Source organism: Bos indicus x Bos taurus, chromosome 16 (genome assembly GCF_003369695.1).
Source record: "Bos indicus x Bos taurus breed Angus x Brahman F1 hybrid chromosome 16, Bos_hybrid_MaternalHap_v2.0, whole genome shotgun sequence".
NCBI classification, from domain to species: domain Eukaryota; kingdom Metazoa; phylum Chordata; class Mammalia; order Artiodactyla; family Bovidae; genus Bos; species Bos indicus x Bos taurus.
In genome coordinates, this window is record NC_040091.1 from 70,741,109 (window position 1) to 70,765,298 (window position 24,190).

At 39.2% G+C, this 24,190-nt stretch overlaps 1 protein-coding gene and 1 non-coding gene across 2 annotated transcripts in view; one reads left to right on the top strand and one right to left on the bottom strand.

Moving 5' to 3' along the window:
- Nucleotides 1-24,190, top strand: part of INTS7 (integrator complex subunit 7) — an 84,010-nt gene that overhangs the window by 10,840 nt on the left and 48,980 nt on the right. Inside the window, exons 2-7 of the mRNA XM_027565659.1 lie at nucleotides 6,249-6,378; nucleotides 8,115-8,261; nucleotides 9,597-9,734; nucleotides 16,723-16,769; nucleotides 21,054-21,253; nucleotides 21,854-21,976. Of these exons, the coding sequence (XP_027421460.1) occupies nucleotides 6,249-6,378; nucleotides 8,115-8,261; nucleotides 9,597-9,734; nucleotides 16,723-16,769; nucleotides 21,054-21,253; nucleotides 21,854-21,976 (785 nt within the window). The remainder of the gene's footprint in view (nucleotides 1-6,248; nucleotides 6,379-8,114; nucleotides 8,262-9,596; nucleotides 9,735-16,722; nucleotides 16,770-21,053; nucleotides 21,254-21,853; nucleotides 21,977-24,190) is intronic.
- TRNAC-ACA lies at nucleotides 8,677-8,748 on the bottom strand. Its single transcript has one exon. It is a non-coding gene; the product is annotated as a tRNA-Cys (tRNA).

The following is a 24,190-nucleotide window of genomic DNA, read 5'->3' on the forward strand; positions in this document are numbered from 1 at the left end:
GCATAGACATTTTTGAAAATTTTCACCAATGTTTCTGATGCAGAACCAGAGCTGATAAACCATTGGCCTAGCAAAATGTTCTGCACATTTTAAGTGAGAAATAGGAGAAATTTCACTGCTGCCAAATGAATTTTAATTAAATAAGCTGTTCACAGACAACTTGCTTTAGTTCTTCCTAGTCTCCCTGTGTGTTGTGACTAAGTTAAGCACTGTTTATCTCCAGGCATTGGAAGGGAAGAGAACTCTGCTTCTTTGGCGGGAGAATAAAAGGTAAAATACAGTAAAAGGCAATCATATCCGTCCACAGTAGGTCTTCACAGGAGCATTCTTATGATCACACTTAGGTCTTTTGATCAGGGCATTTCCTCTCAGATTTGTTGTAGCTAGCATCAGAAGTAAAGTGAATAACCTCTCTTAAACCCCTCTAAGGGTAGGATCTGATTGTGCTGAGCCCCGGTTTTCGGTGCTTGGCTTATCCTGGAGTTAAAATTGGCCTGGAGCAAGCAAGCTGGATACCACACTGTCCCAGGCTAGGAATGATCTCCTGGGGAGATCAGTGAGCGGCTCAGAAGAGAGGTCTTTGCTCCCTTCTCTAGGATTGGAACCTGGGTAGCCTGGATGGAAAATAGGAATCCTGACCAGTAGACCGCCAGAGACTGGAGGCTAGAAACAAAATGGCCTTGGCTCTTTTCCCCGTTTGAAAGCAAGAATGCTTTCAGGAGGCAAAAACCATGAAAACAGGTAAAAGTTTTTATTAGAGAGACAGCATAACATGTGGAGGAGCACACAGAAACAGTTTAAGACAGAAGCAAGGCAGAATTACATACCCTGAGCAAAAGGGTTTGGGTGTCCTGTCTAATGAGGAGGAGCGCAATAAACCAGAAACTAGGCAGAGACACACACCAGGGGAGGAGGGCAGGCATCCTGAATGAGGAGCGCAGAAAGAATGTGGTTAAATCACTTAAACAGGACAGTCCTTCTGGATCTTTGTTTGCATTTGGCCAGTTATCTTGTTTCTTTCTTTATGCCTGACTGGTCCTAGCACCCTCCCCAAGATGGGTGTGCAACTTTTTGTTATGATGGATCCCACCGCACAGGCCTGTGGTTACGTCTCCATGCTTACTGTGTGGGGAGGGGGTGGCAGGGGCTTCCCTTTTTGACCCCCAAGAAGCCTTCCTGTGCATGTATAGATAGGGAAATCTTCCCTGACCTCAGGAATGGGGACCTTATCTCTCTACTTTAGCAGAGCTCAGCTTTTGCCACTAGCTTTGTCCTTGGGGTGTCTGGATGAGAAGAAAGCTTCAATTTTATTCCACTTAACAAACACCAGCTGTTAGGCCCAGAGGTTCATCTGTCTCCTACCACAGGAATGTTGCTATATCATAGGCCTTAATGTACTTCTTAACCTCAGATATGCAGATGACACCACCCTTATGGCAGAAAGTGAAGAAGAACTAAAGAACCTCTTGATGAAAGTGAAAGAGGAGAGTGAAAAAGTTGGCTTAAAGCTCAATATTCAGAAAACAGATCATGGCATCTGGTCCCATCATTTCATGGCAAATAGATGGGGAAACAGTGGCTGACTTTATTTTTGGGGGCTCCAAAATCACTGCAGATGGTGACTGCAGCCATGAAATTAAAAGACACTTGCTCCTTGGCAGGAAAGTTATAACCCACCTAGACAGCATAGTAAAAAGCAGAGACATTACTTTGTCAACAAAGGTCCGACTAGTCAAGGCTATGGTTTTTCCAGTAATCATGTATGGATGTGAGAGTTGGACTATAAAGAAAGCTGACCGCCGAAGAATTCATGGTTTTGAAATGTGGTGTTGGAGAAGACTCTTGAGAGTCCCTTGGACTGCAAGGAGATCCAACCAGTCCATCCTAAAGGAGATCAGTCCTGGGTGTTCATTGGAAGGACTGATGTTGAAGCTGAAACTCCATTACTTTGGCCACCTGATGCGAAGAGCTGACACATTGGAAAAGACCCTGATGCTGGGAAAGATTGAGGGCAGGAGGAGAAGGGGACATCAGAGGACATCAATGGACATGAGTTTGGGTGAACTCCGGGAGTTGGTGATGGACAGGGCAGCCTGGCATGCTGCGGTTCATGGGGCTGCAAAGAGTCGGACATGATTGAGCGACTGAACTGAACTGAACTGAATACGCTTCTCTCTTTTGCACCCTACCTTCTCATTTCCTCTCTCATAAGACTCTCATATCAGAAAATAAACAAGACATTTACTGTTCTTTAGCTCATGTACCCAAGGCTCTGTTACAGGAATAAATGTCTATCTTGAATAAAAATTGACCACACTAGAGAAATCAGAATATTTCTCTGGCAGATGCAAAATTATCTTTGGTACATTTTGAATCAGTTTAAATAAATTGGTCTGAGATTCTGTTTTAAAGGGAAGGTAAAGTGGATCATATTCTGTTGAGGAGATTCCTTGTACCTAGACTACTTCCTTCTTTCCCTTTTTCATCCCAACTAAGGTTAATTTATTACAAACAGAACTTTGCTGTCATGTGCATCTCTAAACCAGGGAGAGAGAGAAGGAAGGAAACCCAGTTGCTCTGGGTTCCCCCGGCACATGTACACAAGCGCACGTCTCTCCCTTCTCTGCCTTCATCTCTGTCTTGAGGCTTGCCTTTCTTTCCCTTCACTGCCCTGGCTTTGTGTCCCTTGACCGCCTTTTCAAGGCTTCGGGAGCCATTGCTAGTCCCCCAGAAGGTCTCTGTTGGCACTTAGTGCATTTAATGGGAAGAAGACTCCAAGAGCTCCTAGTGGCAGTTCTTGTGTGTATGGAAGTTGGTGAGTGAGGTGTATAGGGAGAGGGGAGGAGACAAAGAAGGGATGTGTTCTGAATTTCTCAGAAATTAATTTTGGATTAATTTTCCCTTAGCAACTTTTATTATAAGCAGCCATTAGATCACAGAGTACTGTTAAATACTGATGGTGCTATTTTTTTTCCTATGAGGAAATATGTTCCAAGTACCAGATAACTAAGCTGAGTGTGCCTACAGAACTTGAGTCATTAGTAAGTTGTAGAAATTGCATGTGCACATTTACTTTGTAAGTCTTCCACAATGAGACAAAGAGGCACCCAGGAAAGAGCCCTCTGTCCACTGGGAATCAGCCGCACAGTGTAAGAGCGGTGAGTTCAGTTTCAGTCAGTGTCTCACTGAGGACTATAGCCCTGGAGACAGCTTTCCAGAAAGCTCTGAGAAATCGCTCTGAAGACATAGGGGGAGAGGTCAGTGTATCGTGCAGTTTTGACTAAGGAGTATGTGCAAGCCGGCAGATATCTCGGTAGGTTACTGACAGTCTCAAGGAACACACATCTCAGTTAATGACTTCAGTGCTTTTCTACATGTGGGAAAATGCAGGACTCCAGGTTCATAAATTTCCCCCCCCGAAATATAACTGCCTAAGGGCATGTTTGGCCTGTTTTGCTTAAAACACAGAGTGCCTCATCTGGTTCTTTAAACTGAATTCCTTTCAGGGTGTACTGTAGGTCAGTGACTCATTCCTCATAGGACTGAATGGCGAGCGACATTCCTTGTTTTAACCCCAGGTATTTCCTTTGTCATTTTTAAACAATGAGCAGACTTTACTGAACAGAGGTATTCTTGGGCACTTATTCTTGTGCAGATATGATCAGCATTTTATAAGTGGCAAAATAATAAAAGAATTATTTGAGGTGATACTATTAATTTCATATCAGGATATTCATTCTTAATGGATTTTTTTAAGGATTGAACATTAACTGTTTGTTGAATTTTTGAAAAATCAAATTCATTGAGGGAATTCCCTGCTGGTCCAGCATTTAGGGCTCCACAGTTTCACTGTTGAGGGCCTGGGTTCAATCTCTGATCTGGGAATTAAGAGCCCATAAGCAGTGCAGCCAAAAGAAAAAAAGGAATCATTCATTGAGGCATAATTTGTGTGTAATAAAGTTACCAAATGTATGTAGTCATGAAGCCACTGCCTGGAATGTTTCACCCCCAGAACTTCCTTGTGCCCCTTTGTGGTCAGTCTTTCTTTAGCTTTCGGCAGCCACTTTCCACTTTCTGTCTTCATAGTTTTGCCTTTTCCAGAATGTCATGTAATATATAGTCATGCAGTAGTCTTTTGGGTCTGACTTCTTTCATTTAGTATGGTGATTTTGAGATCCGCCCATGTTGTCGCATCAGTAACGGGTTCCTTTTTTTTTGCTGCTGCTGTTCTGTCATTAAGTTGTGTCTGACTCTTCCTGACCCCATGGACCGTAGCACCCCAGGCTTCCCTGAACTTCACTATCTCCTGGAGCTTGCTCAAACTCATGTCCATTGAGTCGGTGATGCCATCCAACCTTCTCATCCTCTGTTGCCTCCTTCTCCTCCTGCCCTCAATCTTTCCCAGCATCAGGGTCTTTTCCAGTGAGTCGGCTCTTCACATCAGGTGACCAAAGTATTAGAGCTTCAGCTTCAGCATCAGTCCTTCCAATGAATATTCAGGGTTGATTCCCTTTAGGATTGACTGGTTTGATCTTGCTGTCCAAGGGACTCTCAAGAGTCCCCTCCAGCACCACAGTTTGAAATCATCAGTTCTTCGGTATTCAGCCTTGCATATGGCCCAGCTCTCACATCTGTACACGACTGCTAGAAAAACCATAGCTTTGACTAGATGGACCTTTGTTGGCAAAGTGATGTCTCTGTTTTTTAATATGCTGTCTAGGTTTGTCAATGGCACCCCACTCCAGTTCCCTTGCCTGGAAAGTCCCATGGATGGAGGAGCCTGGTGGGCTGCAGTCCATGGGATTGCAAAGAGTCGGACACGACTGGGCGACTTCCCTTTCACTTTTCACTTTCATGCATTGGTGAAGGAAATGGCAACCCACTCCAGTGTTCTTGCCTGGAGAATCCCAGAGACGGGGAGCCTGGTGGCTGCCGTCTATGGGGTCGCACAGAGTCGGACACGACTGAAGCGACTTAGCAGCAGCAGCAGCAGCAACAGCTAGGTTTGTCATAGCTTTTCTTCCAAGGAACAAACATCTTTTAATTTCATGGCTGCAGTCACTGTCCACAGAGATTTTGGAGCCCAAGAAAACGAAGTCTGTATTTTTTTCCCAATCTATTTGCTATGAAGTGGTGGGACCGGATCCCATGATCTTAGTTTCTTGAATGCTGAGTAGGAGACTATTGTATGGAGGTACCGCAGTTTGTTTATTCATTCACCAGTTGATGGGCTGGGAATTTTTTGCCATTCTAGTAGATGTGTAGTGGTATCTTACTGTTGTTTTTAATTTATAGTTCCTGGATGACTAATAATGATGAGCATCTGTTCATGTGCTTATATTTGCCATCCGTATTTCCCTTTTAATGAAATTTCTCTTCACATCTTGCCCATTTAAAAAACTGAGTTTTCTAGAGACATAAGAACTATGGATGAAGTCCTTTATTAGATACATGTTCTATAAATATCTCTTCCAGTATGTGGCATGTTTTTTTATTCTCAGAAAAGTATATTTTGAAGAGCGTGTTTTAAATTTTTATGAAGTTTTAACTTATCATTTTTTAATCTTTTAGTCTTACAAGCCCACTTTTTGTGTTTTATCTAAGAAGTATTTACATAATACAAGCATACAAAGATTTCTTCCTTTATTCTATATGCTTCATAATTTAGGTCTTACTCTTAGGTCTGTGGTTCATTTTGAATTAATTTTTGTATATGGTGCAAATTAAGGATTTAGTTTCTTTTTTTCCTCTTTTAAATTTCTCTTCTGATTTCTTCTTTTATACTTTTAATTCTTTCAATGATTCATCTTATTGGGTTTTTTAAATAACTGTGTTGCTTAATTTCCAGTATATTTGAACATTTTAAAATATTTTTCTCTTACTGATTTTTAATTTAATTCCATTGTGTTGTAATGGAGAACATACATAATATGATTTCAGTCCTTGCATATTTGTTGAAATTTACTTGTGGCCCCAAATATTCTATCAAGTCAACCTTTAAAAAAAAAAAAGTTTCTCTTTCATTACATCTTAAAAAAGTGGCACTTTCCAAAATTACTATTTCATGTGTCGTTTTTATTTTTGAAAACATAACGAGTTACTGTTGTACTTTATCTAATTGTTAAGAATGATTGTAATTTTACTGTGTAAATAATTTTAGTCTGTAATACTGTGTTGGTATTTGCTGTTTTTGCCTTACTATAGTCAAAAATTTGTAATCTGTTCTTCCCTTTTAATGGTTTCCATAGGTCTAAGATCTGGCAAGCTTGGTGAACAGTGTGAAGCAGTTGTCCGCTTTCCCAGGCTCTTTCAGAAGTATCCATTCCCCATTCTCATCAATTCTGCATTCCTAAAGTTAGCTGATGTTTTCAGAGTTGGGTAAGTCTTTTTAAGCCCTTGGTGTCCTAAAGCACTTTGTTCACATTTCTTTGTTTTATATTATAGTGTGTATTCTTTTTGCCTTTCAGGACTTCCACATGATGGTTTTTTACCATTTTAGTGGACACACGTGGAAATTCACAACAAATTTTAGTGTGAAATTTAATAGCATTTTGAGCCAAAGTAAAGAGTATAAGGCAGAGAGTACTTATTTCTTTAGGGGACAGGATAATTCAAAATTAAAGACAACCTTGATATATAATTGTGTATTTTGGAAATATCTGTGGCTTTGTGCAGTTCATTTTGAGAAGTTTCTGATTTAACAATTTATTTTTATAACATGAGATTACATGTTACATGAGATTATGGGCCACTGTGAAGTGCCTGAAACATGTAAGCAAAGCCTGAATATATACCTGTTCTTTCTCTATGCCATTCCCTCTCCTACTTCTTTCCACCATTCTCCATATACTCGTGTGTTTACACACACACCTAATCCGACTTGCAGAAAAGAAGCTGTAGAATTAGCTTGAGAGGAGGAAGACCATCTTCTTGGTTCTAGTAGGATTGAGGAGATTAAGTTTGGCTCCCAGGCTTCTTTCTATGTTATGGCTGTTTGGGTGCCTTCCTGCAGGGCTGCAGGCTCTGCTAACTGCTTATGCTTAGTGCTCATCTCAGGGTTCTGCATCCATTGGTTCTACCAACCACGGGTCAAACATGGAAGCAACCTAGATGTCCATCAGCAGATGAATGGATAAGAAAGCTGTGGTACATATACACAATGGAGTATTACTCAGCCATTAAAAAGAATACATTTGAATCAGTTCTAATGAGGTGGATGAAACTGGAGCCTATTATACAGAGTGAAGTAAGCCAGAAGGAAAAACATAAATACAGTATACTAACGCATATATATGGAATTTAGAAAGATGGTAACAATAACCCGGTGTACGAGACAGCAAAAGAGACACTGATGTATAGAACAGTCTTATGGACTCTGTGGGAGAGGGAGAGGGTGGGAAGATTTGGGAGAATGGCAATGAAACATGTAAAATATCATGTAGGAAACGAGTTGCCAGTCCAGGTTCGATGCACGATGCTGGATGCTTGGGGCTGGTGCACTGGGACGGCCCAGAGGGATGGTATGGGGAGGGAGGAGGGAGGAGGGTTCGGGATGGGGAACACATGTATACCTGTGGTGGATTCATTTTGATATTTGGCAAAACTAATACAATTATGTAAAGTTTAAAAATAAAATAAAATTGGAAGAATAAAATAAAAAAAAAAAAAAAAAAAAAAAAATATGTGGGAAGATAATTCCAGAAAGTTCCAAAAAGCAAAACTTGAACTTGCCACCCACTGGCCACTAGTTACATTGTACTTACACTTGTTTCCATAGCATTTTCATTGTATTAGGTATTATAAGTAATCTAGAGATGATTTAAACTATGTGAGAGGATGCGCAGGCACTGTGCCATTTTACAGAAGGGAGTTCAGTCTCCAAGGATTTGGGTTTGGTAGGGGGCTAGTCCTGCAATCAGTTCCCCTGCACACTGCGGATATCACAGGATGACTGTACAGACTTTTGACTGTTTCTGTGGTAAAACAGAATGTTAAGATTGAAAAACATTGGCCTGTTGCTAAAATTTATTGATATCATTTGTGTTGCTTTGATTCCTAATTAAATATTACTTTCCTAAAGTGGTCTAATTCATTTTATCTGTGGTTCTTCCTAGAAACAATTTCCTGAGGCTTTGTGTTCTTAAAGTTACCCAACAAAGTGAGAAGCATTTGGAGAAGATCCTAAATGTGGATGAGTTTGTGAAGAGAATTTTCTCTGTGATTCATAGTAATGACCCTGTTGCAAGAGCCATCACACTCCGGTATATTCTGTTACGCCGCTGAGTCACCACAAGATTGTTTGAGTTGTATTTCTATACCCCCAAAAGGCCGTACATTTACTTCTGTTATTCTGAATATTAAGAATTCATTTTTGTTTTTGCTAGTAAGAGTCAATGAGAAAATATGATAACCATCCCAATCTGTAAATGCTTTACAGCTAACCGTCTGTGATACAGTTTTGGTAACTTACGTTTCAGACACTCCTTTTGTAGGTAGATGTTCTGATCTGTTAACTCAAATGTAAGTAGGGTTTGAAAGAAAGAAAGAAAGTGAAGTTGCTCAGTCATGTCCGACTGTTTGTGACCCTGTGGACTGTAGCCTACCAAGCTCCTCCATCCATGAGATTTCCCAGGCAAGAATACTGGAGTGGGTTGCCATTTCCTTTTCCAGGGGATCTTCCCAGCCCAGGGATCGAACCTGGGTCTCCTGCACTGTAGTCAGACGCTTTAACCTCTGAGCCACCAGGGAAGCCTCATGCTTATTTTGAACTTTTACCTTTCTGACCTTGTTCTTCCTGTTTCATGTCCATTTTCTGTATTCATCTTTGGTTATGTGCTCATTTTTATATATGATAATTTATATCTCGACTCCTTGGAGAATGCCAGGTACAACCACCTTAGTTTCTTCAGCATTTCCTTTTCTTTCTTGGCGTTAAAAAAATTTTGGTAGAATTTCATTTTGTAAGCCTTAAAACCAGCTTGAACCATATCCTCTTTTTAGGTCTGTCATCTATGAAATTAGTATGTGTAAACTTTGGATTTTTGAAATACACTTTCCTAAACTATACCTTCCTCTATTCTGATATGAGCTCCAGGGGACATCCTCTACTTCTCTTGATGTTGAGAGATTGGAAAATCATGATACAAGTAATTACTGATGTGGAAAAAAGACTGGGAAGTCTTACATTTTTACTTTGTGGGTCTGCTTAACAGTAAAAATATTGGACTCTTAATGCTTTGCTAAAATGGACTTCGTTATACAACATTGGAAAATTGGCATTTTGATGCTTTAGTAATTCAAAAGTTTGTTTTCCTGGGCTCTCTTTGGTACTTGGCATGTACTTCAAGGTGTTTGTTTTTTTTTTTTTTTAATTTTTGCTTGTGTTAAATTAACCATGTTAATTTTTCTTACATGTTGAAGTATGGAAAAATGTTTACAGAATTTGAGTCACTAATTTCTAAAATTGATATGTCATTAACCTGAGATTTATGGACTGACCTACAAACTTTAGTTTTGGTAAGCTTTGCCTGTTTCTTCCTTTTCTGACCTTGAACTTATTGTATTTCCATTCTTTTTGGGGTTCTCTGTTTGCGTAGGATGTTGGGAAGTCTGGCATCAATAATTCCTGAGAGGAAGAATGCTCATCATAGTATTCGGCAGAGTCTGGATTCACATGATAATGTAGAAGTTGAAGCTGCTGTTTTTGCTGCCGCTAACTTCTCTGCACAGTCGAAGTAAGCCTTTTATAGTTTGGCTCCCCAAGAAGAGGTTTTGAAAGAATAGCTCATTTATATATGTAAACACTAAGGGATATAGAAAAATGTAAACGGCAAGATGTATTTTCCATGTTGGGAAAACAGGACTTAATCCATAAAACAGAAGAGTTAAGTACAGATGTTGGCATTAACTGTAAATGAAATTAAAGTTCCCAGAAGGACAGGATCAGCCTGGGATTAGAATAGTTGGGGAAGGCTTCATTGGGAAGTAGAAGCTTTGTCCATTGAGGTGTCTTCCCCAAACATATACTGTCCTAATACTGAATTATTCTTTTCTTACTGTCTTCTCAAGTCTGGACAGTTTGACAGAGATAATAACTGGAATTGAAACCAATTTTAACTTCTTTGGGGTATCATACTCTATTATCTTATAAAATAGTATTTCTCTCTCCATATATATATTATTTTTTGATGAAATATTGGCCATAGTTTTATTAATGTGTTTGACTTACTGGATTATCCTCTCTAAAAAATAATACTATTTCTTTTACTGACTGATGATGTGAAAATAACACTGCTTTCTGGAGGGCATTTTGGTAATATGTATTTTGTACATCCCTTGGACCTAGAAAATCCACTTATAAGAATATATCCTAAGGAATCAGCAGTGTGTACTGATACTTACTTGTAAGGATGCTAGTTATAGAGTTATAATAACAAAAAAAAATTAGTAACAAATTCCAACCAGTGTGCCAGTAAGATAAATAGGATTATACAGTGAAATACTATGTCAGCTTTTATAACTAATTTATTTTAGAAATATATTTGAAAACAGGTTACATAATAGGTTATATGTTATTACAGATTTATTTGAAAAGCAAGTATTTAGGATATGTATCGAAATACTGTCTCTGAGTGAAGATATTATCTTATTTTTATTTTCTTTTTTACAAATTTCTGTATATCCTGCTAGGAGCAAATTTGGTTTTATAATCAGGTGACTAATGAATTTTTTAATGTAAAAATAGCATTTATATTAAGAGCCTCTGCTAAATTTGGATAAGACTTGAAATAGTTAGGAGAAGGCAATGGCACCCCACTCCAGTACTCTTGCCTGGAAAATCCCATGGACGGAGGAGCCTGGTAGGCTGCAGTCCATGGGGTTGCGAAGAGTCAGACACGGCTGAGCGACTTCACTTTCACTTTTCACTTTCATGCATTGGAGAAGGAAATGGCAACCCACTCCAGTGTTCTTGCCTGGAGAATCCCAGGGACGGGGGAGCCTGGTGGGCTGCCGTCTATGGGGTCGCACAGAGTTGGACACGACTGAAGCAACTTAGCAGCAGCAACAATCTTTATAGTTTAATTATATGCTCATTCATCTCTTCAACTGCTCTTATCAAACCTTCAGAATTCCAGGATTATTCATTGGAAAAGGAGATTAGAGAACGTAAACTGTGTAGTCTTTTATTTACTGATTGAAAGTAGTAGGTGTGACAGTAACTGAGGAAGAGAAATATCTAAGTAAAGATGATCCCTATTTGTGCTTTTGAAAATTGGCATTTTTTTCTTATTGAGAGTCATGGGTATTGCAAGAACTCTTTAAAAATTACTTTTATTGGTTAAGAGTTATATCTGGTGAATATTTATCACACTGTCAAGGTGTGAGTACTTTAAATCTGTCCAATTAAGTGTGTCCTTGGAGTAGCTCTAAAAATAGTTTTCTAAATATAGATGATAAATTTGGGGTTTAGTATTAGAATGTGCTTATGAAAATCATTTTTGTCTCAGTTTTTCTCACGTGTTATTATCAGAAGCTAATTTTATCAGCTGTGGAATTTCTGATCTATCTTGGAAAAGATTAAGACTAAGTAACATAGTCAAGGCTATGGGTTTTCCTGTGGTCATGTATGGATGTGAGAGTTGGACTGTGAAGAAAGCTGAGCACCGAAGAATTGATGCTTTTGAACTGTGGTGCTGGAGAAGACTCTTGAGAGTCCCTTGGACTGCAAGGAGATCCAACCAGTCCATTCTGAAGATCAGCCCTGGGATTTCTTTGGAAGGAATGATGCTAAAGCTGAAACTCCAGTACTTTGGCCACCTCATGCGAAGAGTTGACTCACTGGAAAAGACTCTGATGCTGGGAGGGATTGGGGGCAGGAGGAGAAGGGGACGACAGAGGATGAGATGGCTGGATGGCATCACTGACTCGATGGACATGAGTCTGGGTGAACTCCGGGAGTTGGTGATGGACAGGGAAGCCTGGTGTGCTGAGATTCATGGGGTCGCAAAGAGTCGGACACGACTGAGTGACTGATCTGATCTGAACATAGGAACAACATGATTCTTCATTTATAGAATTGATGACCAGTAAACATTTAACAGTTTATATAGAAGCAGTTTTTAATATACCAGGCTTCAATATGGTATACTTGTGATTTGTGATGTTTAAACATACCAAGTTAGTGCAATAGTTAAGTCTGAAGTACTTAGCAGAATGTATTAGAGAGTGAAAATCAAGAAAATACACCTTTTCCAGATTAGCATTTACCATGGGAAGTTCCATGGACAGGGGAGCCTGGTGGGCTGCAGTCATGGGGTCACAAAGAGTCAGACACGACTGAACAACCACGCATGCACACACACGCATGCACTTCCCTCAGAAATGGTGACCTGGTTTGAGATCAGATATCTCAACCAGTACAGATGGATTTTTATCTTAGTATCTTTATTAGTTTTGGATCTTAGAGTAGTTGACCAAAAAAAAGCTTTAAAAATGGATTTAATCCTGTTTCTACCTGTCTGCTACCATAACCACAGGTAACTTGTTCTGAGGGTGTGCGTGCTCTGTTGTGGCCAGCTCTTTGTGACCCCATGGACTATAGCCCGCCAGGCTCCTCTGTCCATGAAATTTTCCAGGCAAGAATACTGGAGCAGGTTGCCAGTTCCTTCTCTAAGGGATTTTCCTGACCCAGGGATTGAACCTGTTTCTTTTGCATCTCCTGCATTGGCAGGCGGATTCTTGACCGCTGTGCCACCAGAAAGGTTTTAATTGTTAAGAGCTAGTCCCAGAGGAGGAATTGCAAACCCAAATGACTTCAGGAACCTAGAGGCATTGTCAAGCAGAGTGGTGACCTCTAGTGGTCACTGGTGGACTGGAATGTGCACACCATCTGAAAGGGTAACTGCTCCTGGGTACCAGCTGACAGCGATGGTGCAGGAACGTATGACCAGTGTTGTCAGATGTGAATTTGGGGTGGGAAGAAGCTGGAGAATCAGATTATTCTGTAGTCTCAGCGAGTGAGACTATATATTCTTAACGTATTTTTAATGCTGACATTAAGAGTTTTAAAAAATATTATTAGACCAAAAAAAAGGAAAACTCCAGGCTTCAAACTTGCAGTTTATTGACCCTAGAGGCCCGTAACAAATTTTTAAACTTTGCATTTGTTAAAAAAATTATTATTTAGTTAGTTAAGACATACTTAGTGAATATCCATTATGTCCAAACTCTATTCCAAGCACCAGGCATACAGGAGTGGAAAAGATGAATGCTCTGTTGCTATGTAAACCCACAATAGTTTCAGCTGCTCATTAATGTTACAGAAAAATAAAGTAGTTTTGTCATTATGATGATGACCTAAGTAAGCTCCTTAGGTAGAGTGATCGGGGATAGCCTCCCCGAAGAGGTGGCATTTGAGCTGAAACAGTCCTGAAGAAGAGGCAGCCATCTGGAGGAAGGATATTCCAAGCAGAAGGAATACCAAATAGAAGAGCGCTCTGAAATTGAACAGGTCATCTATAGATACCTAATACACCTCTTGCCTTGTACCCAAAAGACATTTAGAGCTTACTTTTTCTTACTGAATATAAGGCTGATATCAGAGCAGTAATTTTCAAACTATTTGGTATCAGAATCTCTTTACATTCTTTGGCATTATTGACGTCCTCAAAGAGCTTTGTTTGTTTATATAGATTACATCGATTGGTATTTACTGTATTAGAGATGAAAATGCCTAAACTTAAAATATATTATTAATTCCTTTAAAGAATAACAAATTCCTAATGTGTTGACACAAAAATATCTTTATGAAAATATTTTTCCAAAACAAAAATCAATTTTGTGGGAAGAGGGACGTTGTTTTTTACATTTTGACAAATCTCTTTAATGTCGGGCTGGATTGTCACATCTGGTTCTGCATTTACCATTTCTTTTGCAATGTGTTGTTTTGGTTAAAGTATATGAAAAAATGCCAGCCTCACACAGATACATAGTTGAAAAAGAGAGGAGTATTTTTAAAGATTTGTAGGTAATTATGGATATTTTTCCTTGATCTCTAACAGAACCTGAAAATTGTTGGTTCATAAAAGTTAGTTGCAATGTGAACTCTAAAACCGTATCAGTGAACATGTACTATTACATTGAAATCTGTTGGCATCCCTTACCTATGTGTGGTTTTATAACTTAGACATTGGTCTTTTGGGAAATATTGGTTCACTCTGTTAATGCAGGTCTATCAGATGTTGGCCCTTTCCATTGTAAAATATCAAATTTGTTGTTAAATATCAAAGGATCATATTTGTTGTTATCACCACTGATCTCATCAGGAAAGGCTTTAAGTATTAAGCTGTCAAGCTCATGGTGACAGATACAAGTTTTCTGAAGTGCTAGTTTTTGTTTAGAAGCTATGATTGGCAAAAAATTTACCCAGTTATTGTTCTTAAAGTTACATGCTTACTTTATTTATCTTTTTAGAAGATATCTGCAAATAGCCATTTCTGAATAGTTATGGAGTTTCATGAAAAAATGGCTAGTTCATCTCATAACTCTAAGGATCGCGTGGTGCTTACCCTGCAGACAGCCGCTGTGTAATTTACGTGTGCTTTTTATTTTGTCAGAGAATGTTAAAATAATATCTTAATGGCAGAAAATATTTTATATAGACATCCATTGAACTGCAGAGCGAAGGTATTTCATGCCTTATGTGTCATGAATCGTGACTGAAAGAACCAAGTTTGATCATGTTACCTGTATCATCTTTCCTTACATATTATATAGTTTTATCCCAAGCATTCATGTTACTGATAACTTTTGCAACATTCAATGTTATTTCAGTTGCAACAGACTCAAAAGCAACACCTTAGAAAATACTTTTCAGATATATAATATTTTGAAAATGGCTACTTTTAAAATTTTTTATTTATTTTAATTGAAGTATATTTAACAATGTTATTTTTAGGTATACAGCAGAGTATTCAATTATATATATATATATATATATATATCTTTTTTATATTCTTTTCCCATATAGGTTATTATAAAATATTGAACATAGTTCCCTGTGCTGTATAGTAGGTCCTATTGGTTGTCTAGTTTATATTTAGTGGTGTGTGTATATTAATCCCTAACTTCTAATTTATCCCTCCTCCCCACTTTCCCTTGGTGACTACAAATCTGTTTTCCATATCTGTGGGTCTATCTCTGTTTTGTAAATAAGTTCATTTCTATCATTTTTTTTTTTGATTTCACGTATAAGGGATATCATAAGATGTTTGTCTTTCCTAATCTGTCTTATTTCATTGGGTATGATAATCTCTGGGTTCATCCATGTTGCTGCACATGGCATTATTTCTTCTTTTTGTGGCTGAGTTATGTTCCATTGTATGTATATATCACGTCTTCTTTGTCCGTTCATCTCTTGATGGACGTTTAGGTTGCTTCCATGGCTTGGCTATTGTAAATAGTGCTGCAGTCAGCACTGAGGTGCATGTATCTATTCAAGTTATGTTTTTCTCCGAGTGTGTGCCCAGTGGGGGGATTGCAGGATCATATGGTAGCTCTGGTTTTAGTTTTTTAGGGAACCTCTGTACTGGTTTCCAGAGTAGCTGCACCAGTTTACCTTCCCACTAACCTCGTAGGTGGGTTCCCTTTCCTCCACACCTTCTCCAGAATTTATTATTTGTAGACTTTTTGATAAATGGCCGTTCTGACTGGTGTGGGGTGATACCTCATTGTATTATAGTTTTGCTTTGCACTTCTAATAATTAGTGATGAGGGGCATCTTTTCATGTGCCTTTTGGCCATCTGTATGTCTTCTTTCTTCTTTGGAGAAATGTCTATTTAGATGTTCTGCCCACTTTTTTTATTGAGTTTTTTGTTTTTCGATATTGAGCTGTATGAGCTGCTTGTGTATTTTGAAGATTTATCTCTTGTCAGTTGCATCGTTTGTGTTTTCTCCCATTCTGTAGGTTGTCTTTGTGTTTTGCTTATGGTCTCCTCTGCTGTGCAAAAGCTTTTATGTTTAATTAGGTCTCATTGTTTATTTTTGTTTTTATTTCCATCTTGCTGGCAGACAGCTCCAAAAAGATATTACTGCAATTTATGTCAAAGAGCATTCTGCCTGTTTTCCTCTAGGAGTTTTATGGTATCTGGTCTTACCTTTAGGTCTTTAATCTAAAAATGGCCACTTTTAAATAATTTGGCTCTACCCATATTTCCCACTGCATTTCTACTACTTCATAGTTCCTCTGTTTTTCTAAAATTCAGAATATTTTATTTTATTGTTTACATTTTATTGTTTTATTGTATATTGTTTTATTTTATTATTTTATTGTGTATTTTATTGTTTATATAAATGATTAGCTTGTGTGTCAAAAGCTTTTCTTAATTAAAAGTGTGTCCTAAAACACTGTAGACTGAGATAGTGACCTTGAGTATTTCAGACAATGTCATTCAGTAATGAAATTGCAACAGTACTCATAAATCAGAGCATCTTTCCTTGAAGATCATGTGGGGACAGTGTTGGCATAAGCCCACTTGCTTTGTGGAGTTTTGGTTTTGGTTGCATTTCTTTCCCCATCCCCAGCACCTGACCTTAGGAATATTAGTTATGATTAGAATATTGCATTTCTCCTGAGCTCACTGTGTTCTATATAAGTCCTTAGAAAACTTAAGCAAATTTAATTTTTTTGGTTTTAAAGATTATACTGTTTTCTCTTTCCTAAGGGATTTTGCTGTAGGAATCTGTAACAAAATCAGTGAAATGATTCAAGGTATGTATTCTTCATTTGGTGTTACGAAGTGACTTAATGGTATTTATACTAATAATAGCTGCTAACATTCATTAATTACTTACTATGTGCTAGTCACTATTCATTCATTTATTCATCCAAATAATGTTTATTAAGTGTCTTCTAAATGTCAGAACTATTCTAGGAGCTTAGGATGCAATACTACACAAAGCAGAGTCCTTGCCCTCGGGTAACCTGCATTTTAATGATGGAAGGGGTGGTAGCAATAGATGAGCCAATTTATGACATACCAGGTGCTATGGAAGAAAGGTGAGGTAAGGATAGTCCCTAGAGTCCATGGCAGGATGGAAGGGGAGATGTTTCTGTTTTATATCTCTTGATCAAGGAAGACTTCTGATCAAGTGATTCTTGAGTAAGAAATGCATATTTTTAGGGGGAAAACATTCTGACCTGGGGGAAAACTCAGGGACTCTCTTCACTCTGCTAATATGCCTCCAGTATCTTCCAACTGCGACTAAACCCAAATCCAAATTGCGTACTGTAGCCTACAAAGGCTTCCCATGTATTACCCCATTTACTCTCGTAATAGTCATAAAAGAAAGCTCTGGGGTTACAGCATTGCACAACTCTAGAGAACACGACTTCTTTTGTATTTTTCTAAATGGTGTGTCTTTGTATTGTGTAATTTGGCAGACTTGAATAGGTAATACTCTTCTTTTATGGAAAAGGAAATGGAGCCATAGTAAGATCACTTAGTTGGAGACCAAGATATAGTGATTGAGCTCTCTCCGGTTTCCCTTTATTCCTTTGTCTTCCCCCTCTACCTCCAGAAAAAGGCTGCCCTGCAGAAAGCTCTCATTAGAAGCAGCATCACTCATGCATTGAGCAGGTTTTTGCTGAACACCTGCTGTATCAGACAGCATCTCAGCAGGAAACATGTCACACTTGAATTGCAGTAATTCAAATAGGGTTTAATGAAGGAGCCATTTACAAAGATGTGGGCAGAGTAAACTAGAGGGGATGATGTTGTCCTGCACTGTCTGAGCTGCAGGGGAGGGAGTGCTTATCAGAACCTGGAGTCACATCCAGAAGGCCACTTTGGAATACTGACCTTCAGGGGGATGCGACTTGATGTGACCTTGTAGAGGAGCCAAGGAATAAATACGCTGACCTGACCTGAACTTCCCATCTGCTGGGGCTCTCCACACAGACAGGGCAGATAGCAAGGGAGTTGATGAAAGCTATACAGGTAAGCCTCCTAGGATGCTGGAGGATTCTGTATAACTTGAGTGGTGCATATATATGAATATAGATACAGGCATATGTAGAAATCTATTAATGTACGTATTTAAGATTCATTTTTGTCCTTTAGTTTTATCTATACAAAATTAAATAAACAGGAATTAGGAGGTACAGAGAGAAAGGGAGAAGAGCAATGGGGTAGGAATGGGGGTGGGCTTCCCTGGTGGCTCAGATGGTCGAGAATCCACCTGCAGTGTGGGAGACCTGGGTTCAGTCCCGAGGTTGGGAAGATCCCTTGGCGGAGGGCATGGCAATAGTGGAGGGCCCACTCCAGTGTTCTTGCCTGGAGAGTCTCCTTGGACAGAGGAGCCTAGCAGCCTAAAGTCTGTGGAGTCGCAAAGAGTTAGACATAACTGAGCAACTAAGCACAGCACAGAAATGGGGGCAAGGTGGAGGAAGATTGGAGCCCAACATACAGAAGTGGCAGGTGAGTTTGAGGAATAAATATCCTTAAATTTTAAGCTGCTTGTGTTTCTGCGAAGTAAAATTTTGAGTCTCCCTAAACATGACTTGGCAATTAAACAACAACAAAACCTTCGGTAAAGGTGTCTGTAAACACAATGAATCCTCTGACTGCTGGACTGAGAATAGGCTTGCAGAGGAGAAGGGAGGGATATGAGACAGGAGTCTGCTGTGGGGAAGCTCTTAAGTAGAGACAACACTTAGGAAACTTTACAATGATCCAGTCAGGAGATAGTGGTAGAAATGAACCAGTATGACAGCAGTGAAGGTGGGAAGACTGTCCAATTTGGTTTATATTTTGAAGATAGAAACCAACAAGATTTGTTAACAAATTTGGATGTGAATGTAAGAGAAATAAGAGAATCAGGAAAGACTCCAGGGTCTGAGAAGCTGTGATGATGGAGTTGTCATATTTTGAAATGGGGAAAGTTTTGCACAGACAGTTTCATAGTAAATATCAGAAATTCTCTTTGGGCCCTGTTAAGCATAAAGTACTTCTGAGATATCCCATTGGTGATGACCAGAAGGTAATGGGACATATGCATCTGAAATTCAGGGGGTAGGAATGAGAGGGGAGGCAGTCTTTAAAAGCAAATAGCTGATTGCAGAAGCCATGGGATTATATCAGCTCACTCAGGGAAAGTACATAGGAGAAGAAGATAATTTATTAGCAACCCCAAGGAATATCAGAAATTAAAGTGTGGATAAAAGAGGAGAATACAAAGATATTGAGAAAGGACAGCCAGAGGAAGGACAAAAACCAGGAAGAGTGAAAAAGCAAAAGCCATTGAGAAAGAGTTCAAAAATAGAATGGTCTTGCAAATGCATTCAGTAACTTAAGGATCAAAACAGCCGTAACACAGGCCTGATCTGACCCTGCACAGAGAAAACCAGGGAGTAAATACTCTGACATTCTTCTCTCTGCCATCTCCTGGGGGTGCTCTGCTTTGGCTAAATCTGAAGAGCGGCCAAAAGTACGGGAGTCAGTTGGTGTAAGCCACTGTTGGATGTTGAAATGTCATGTATTCACACTAACAGTTACTGTTATTGTTAGTGTTATTCACACTAACAGTTATTCACTGTGGCAAAAAGCACTCATCAGCAGAGATAAATTAGCTTTTGGCATATAAGTAGGACATTATGATTGACAGTTTTTTATTTACTATCACTGTTAAGCCACGCTGTAGAAGCAAAGACTTTCTGTTTATTTAGCTCCAGTGTTGACAAGAAAAGATGCTTTGGAATCAGTTCTCAATGAAATTCCAGCTGTGGATGCTGTAAAGAAAGGCAATGCTACACAAAGTTCAGAGAACTTTGCAACTGCTCCATACATAGTCGTTCACATCCTGATCTTGACTTAGTGTTGAAGGAGATAATTAAAATTGTAAATATAACAGGTTATCGCCATTGAGTTTGTGTATATGCATGTGTATATATGTTCATGAATATGTATATGTTTTGGTATGCTATGGGAAGAAAGAGGCAGCAAATATGACTGCTTTCTACTGTGCCTTTTAAGGATATTTTTTACTATCAGCCTGTAATTTAATAATCACCCCCAAATCAAGACAAATACTTTAGAAAAAACTATTGAACTTGATTACCTCTAATATAGTATTACATAAGCATAATATATAAGCGTAATATAAATTTAAACATATACTAGTGTACTACTTGGACTTCCTGGTGGCTCAGGTGGTAAAGAATTCACCTGCAATGTGTTTTTGTTCCTTTAGTTTTATCTACACAAAATTAAAGTATATAAACAGGAATTAGGAGGTATAGGATTTCCCTGATAGCTTAGTTGGTAAATAATCCACCTGTAGTGCAGGAGACCCTGGTTCAATTCCTGGGTCAGGAAGATCCTCTGGAGAAGGGATAGGCTACCGACTCCAGTATTCTTGGCTTCCCTTATGGCTCAGCTGGTAAAGAATCCGCCTGCAGTGTCGGAGACCTGGGTTGGATCTCTGGGTTGGGAAGATCCCCTGGAGAAGGGAAAGGCTACCCACTCCAGTAGTCTGGCCTGGAGAATTCCACTGACTTTAAAGTCAATGGAGTCGCAAAGAGTTGGGACACCACTGAGCTACTTTCACTTTCACTCTCAGGAGGTACAGAGAGAAAGGGAGAAGAGCACAGGGTAGGAATCAGGGCCGGCTTCCCTGGTGGCTCAGGCAGTAGAAAATCCGCCTGCAGTGCAGGAGACCTGAGTTCAGCCCTTAGGTTGGGAAGATCCCCTGACAGAGGGCATGGCAATACTGGAGGGCCCACTCCAGAGGGTTCGATCCCTGGGTCAGGAAGATCCCTTGGAAAAGGGAATGGCAACCCACTCCAGTATTCTTGCCGGGAGAAATCCTGTAGACAGAGGAGTCTCGTGGGCTATAGTCCTTGGGATCGCAAAGAATCAGACATGACTGAGCGACTAACCATTGAGTGTGCTGTTTGCTTTTAAATAGTCATTTTGCTAATGGAATCAGCCCTTTTGAATGTGAGGTATTATCCAGGATGAGGTCAGAAATCTCTAAGTGTTCTTCCCATGTGCAGGTCTAGCCACTCCAGTAGACTTGAAGCTGAAGTTGATCCCCATTCTGCAGCATATGCACCACGACGCCATCTTGGCGTCCAGCGCCCGTCAGCTGCTACAGCAGCTGGTCACCGCCTATCCTTCCACCAGAATGGTGATTGTCTCTCTGCACACTTTCACTCTGCTTGCAGCTTCATCTCTGGTTGATACGCCCAAGCAGGTAATTTCAGTTTCCTTTAAACTTCCTTTTTCTTCAGTAAACTTGCCTTTTAAGTATTAATATGCTAAAAAAAAATAAGTAAGTAACCCATAAGTTTTGATAGTATTGAGATCCCTTTCTTTGAAAGATCACAGTTTAATTTCCTTTTGCTTGTTCTTTTCCCTCTTTGTATTCACAGTATTGATTCTTGGGAGTCTTGTGAAAAAAGAGGTGGCGGTGAGGGTACAGAGCACAGCATGGAGTTGGTGTGGTAGGGAGGAAGATTTGAGCTGTATTCTCAGTGCTGATTCTTGGGAGTCTTATAAAAATTAAATGAGGTGGAGGTGAGAGTACATGGCAGAGCATGGAGTTGGTGGGTGGAAAAAGGAAGAGTTGAGTGTTTAAGGCCAGGTCTTGTGCTAGAACCTTGCAAGTTAAGTGAAGGTGTATTTTTATACAAGAGGAGAAAGGCCCGAACATGGGTACATAGCGAATAAATGACAGGGCTATAATTTGAAATGAGCCCTATCTCAAATCTAAAAGTTTGACGAAACTACAGTGCATCCCTAACGATAATGTCAGTAATGGTGTCACTCATGGAGTAACTTCTTTCCTCTATAGATTCAGCTTTTATTGCAGTATTTGAAGAATGACCCTAGGAAAGCAGTAAAGAGACTTGCTATTCAAGATCTGAAATTACTTGCCAATAAAACACCACATACTTGGAGTAGAGAAAACATTCAGGTATGTAGAACTTCAAGCATCATTATTTTATATAGAAAAATAATATGATGTCATATTACATTTCACTTTACATTTTTATGTTATTTTTGTCATCTTAAGTGTTTGAATATGGAAGATTTCTAAGAGTATTGTTGATATTTATGGCAGAAGTTAAAACTGGCCAAGTAAATATATAAAAATTCTTTATTGTTTTCCCTTTACTTTTTTCTCAATTTTATTGAAATATAATTGACACACAGCACTGTGTAAGTTTAAGGTATATAGCAGAACGATTTAACTTAGAACATTGTAAAGTGATTATCTCAGTAAGTTTAGTGAACATCCATTTGTGTCTATCTCATATAGACACAAAGTTAAAGAAAAAATTTTTTAGATTTACTTTCTTAACTAATTTCATATATAACTTACAGCAGTGTTAATTATATTAACCATGTTGTACATCACATCCCTAGTCCTTACCTATCTTATAAATGGAAGTTTGTGCCTTTGACTGCCTTCATCCAATTGCCCTCTGCCTCTGGTAACCACAAATCTCTTTTTCTGACTGAGTCTGCATGTTCGTTTGTTTTCTTGCTTTTGATGTATAATTGAGCTATAACACTGTTAGTTCCTGTTATGCAAGGCAGTCATTTTTTCCATACATTTGAAAATGATCACCATAAGTCTAGTTGCGATGTGTCACCATACAAAGATATTACCTAGTTACTGAAAAGCTTATATCCTTTAATGTTTAGATTTGTTGTAGTTCATTAGACTTATCTCTTAGTTCCTTTTCTAATTGTCCCATAGCAGCACCATGGCTAGTTGAGAAGCCCTGTTAAGTTGTTTATTTTATTCCTGTCTCCTTTACTCAGTTTAGGGAGAATAGTTTTGGTGCTGGCTATGATTTATTAGAGAAGAGGTAAAACTTATTTCTCCTTTTCACACAGAGGAAAAGACAGTCTTAAGTTTTCTTTTGTTAATACAAGAGAAGATCTCAATCTTTAGACTTCTAATGTTACATCTTTTATAGCATTTCTTAGGTTACATTGATGTTTAATATTTTTCTCAAGGTAGAACCCTTTTTTTTTTTTCCACCCATTACTGATAATGCACCACTTTTTAAAAAATGCTGCTTAAAGTGAAATGGAAAATTGTTAAATTCAATCTTTATTTTCATGGATTTTATTATTTCTTGGTATCATCATAGCTACAGTGTAACAAAAACCACTGAATTTCAGATTATGAATACTGAGCTGCTCTTTTTTTTGTTTGTTTGTTTTTTGCAATTTTCTAAACATGTCTTGGAGAAGGCAATGGCAACCCACTCCAGTACTCTTGCCTGGAAAATCCCATGGACGGAGGAGCCTGGTGGGCTGCAGTCCATGGGGTTGCTAGGAGTCGGACATGACTGAGCGACTTCACTTTCACTTTTCACTTTCATGCATTGGAGAAGGAAATGGCAACCCACTCCAGTGTTCTTGCCTGGAGAATCCCAGGGATGGGGAAGCCTGGTGGGATGCTGTCTATGGGGTCGCATGGAGTCGGACACGACTGAAGCGACTTAGCAGCAGCAAACATGTCTCAGTGGGCTTCCCAGGTGGCGCTTGTGGTACAGAACCTGCCTGCCAATGCAGGAGACATAAGAGACGATGGTTCAATCCCTGGGTCGGGAAGATCCCTTTGGAGAAGGGATGGCTACCCACTTCAGTATTCCTGGGCTTCCTTGCTGGCTTAGCTGGTAAAGAATCCGCCTGCAATGCAGGAGACCTGGGTCCGATCCCTGGGTTGGGAAGATCCCCCCAAGGAGGAAATGGCAACCCACTCCAGTATTTTTGCCTGGAAAATCCCATGGACAGAAACGCCTGGCGGGCTACAGTCCATGAGGCTGCAAAAAGTCAGACACAACTGAGCATCTAAGCCAAACATGTTTTAATATATTATGATTGATAGTTGCAAGTATCCCAAGAGATGAAGACAGTTATTAGTATTTGCACTTAATAGATGAGCAAATTAGGATTCAGAGAGACTTAATATGGTTAAGAGAGCTTCTTAAGAGGGCTTAATGAAGAATTTAATTAAGAGAGCTCTGTCCTCTGGTGCCTTTTTCCTACTAAACAGGAAGAGAATGTGCTCGGCCACTTTAGGGAACCAGACCCAGTGAAAGCACTGTATTATTATTCCATCTCATTTCTTTCCTTATTGTGAATAAATCACACACACACTTGTAGAATG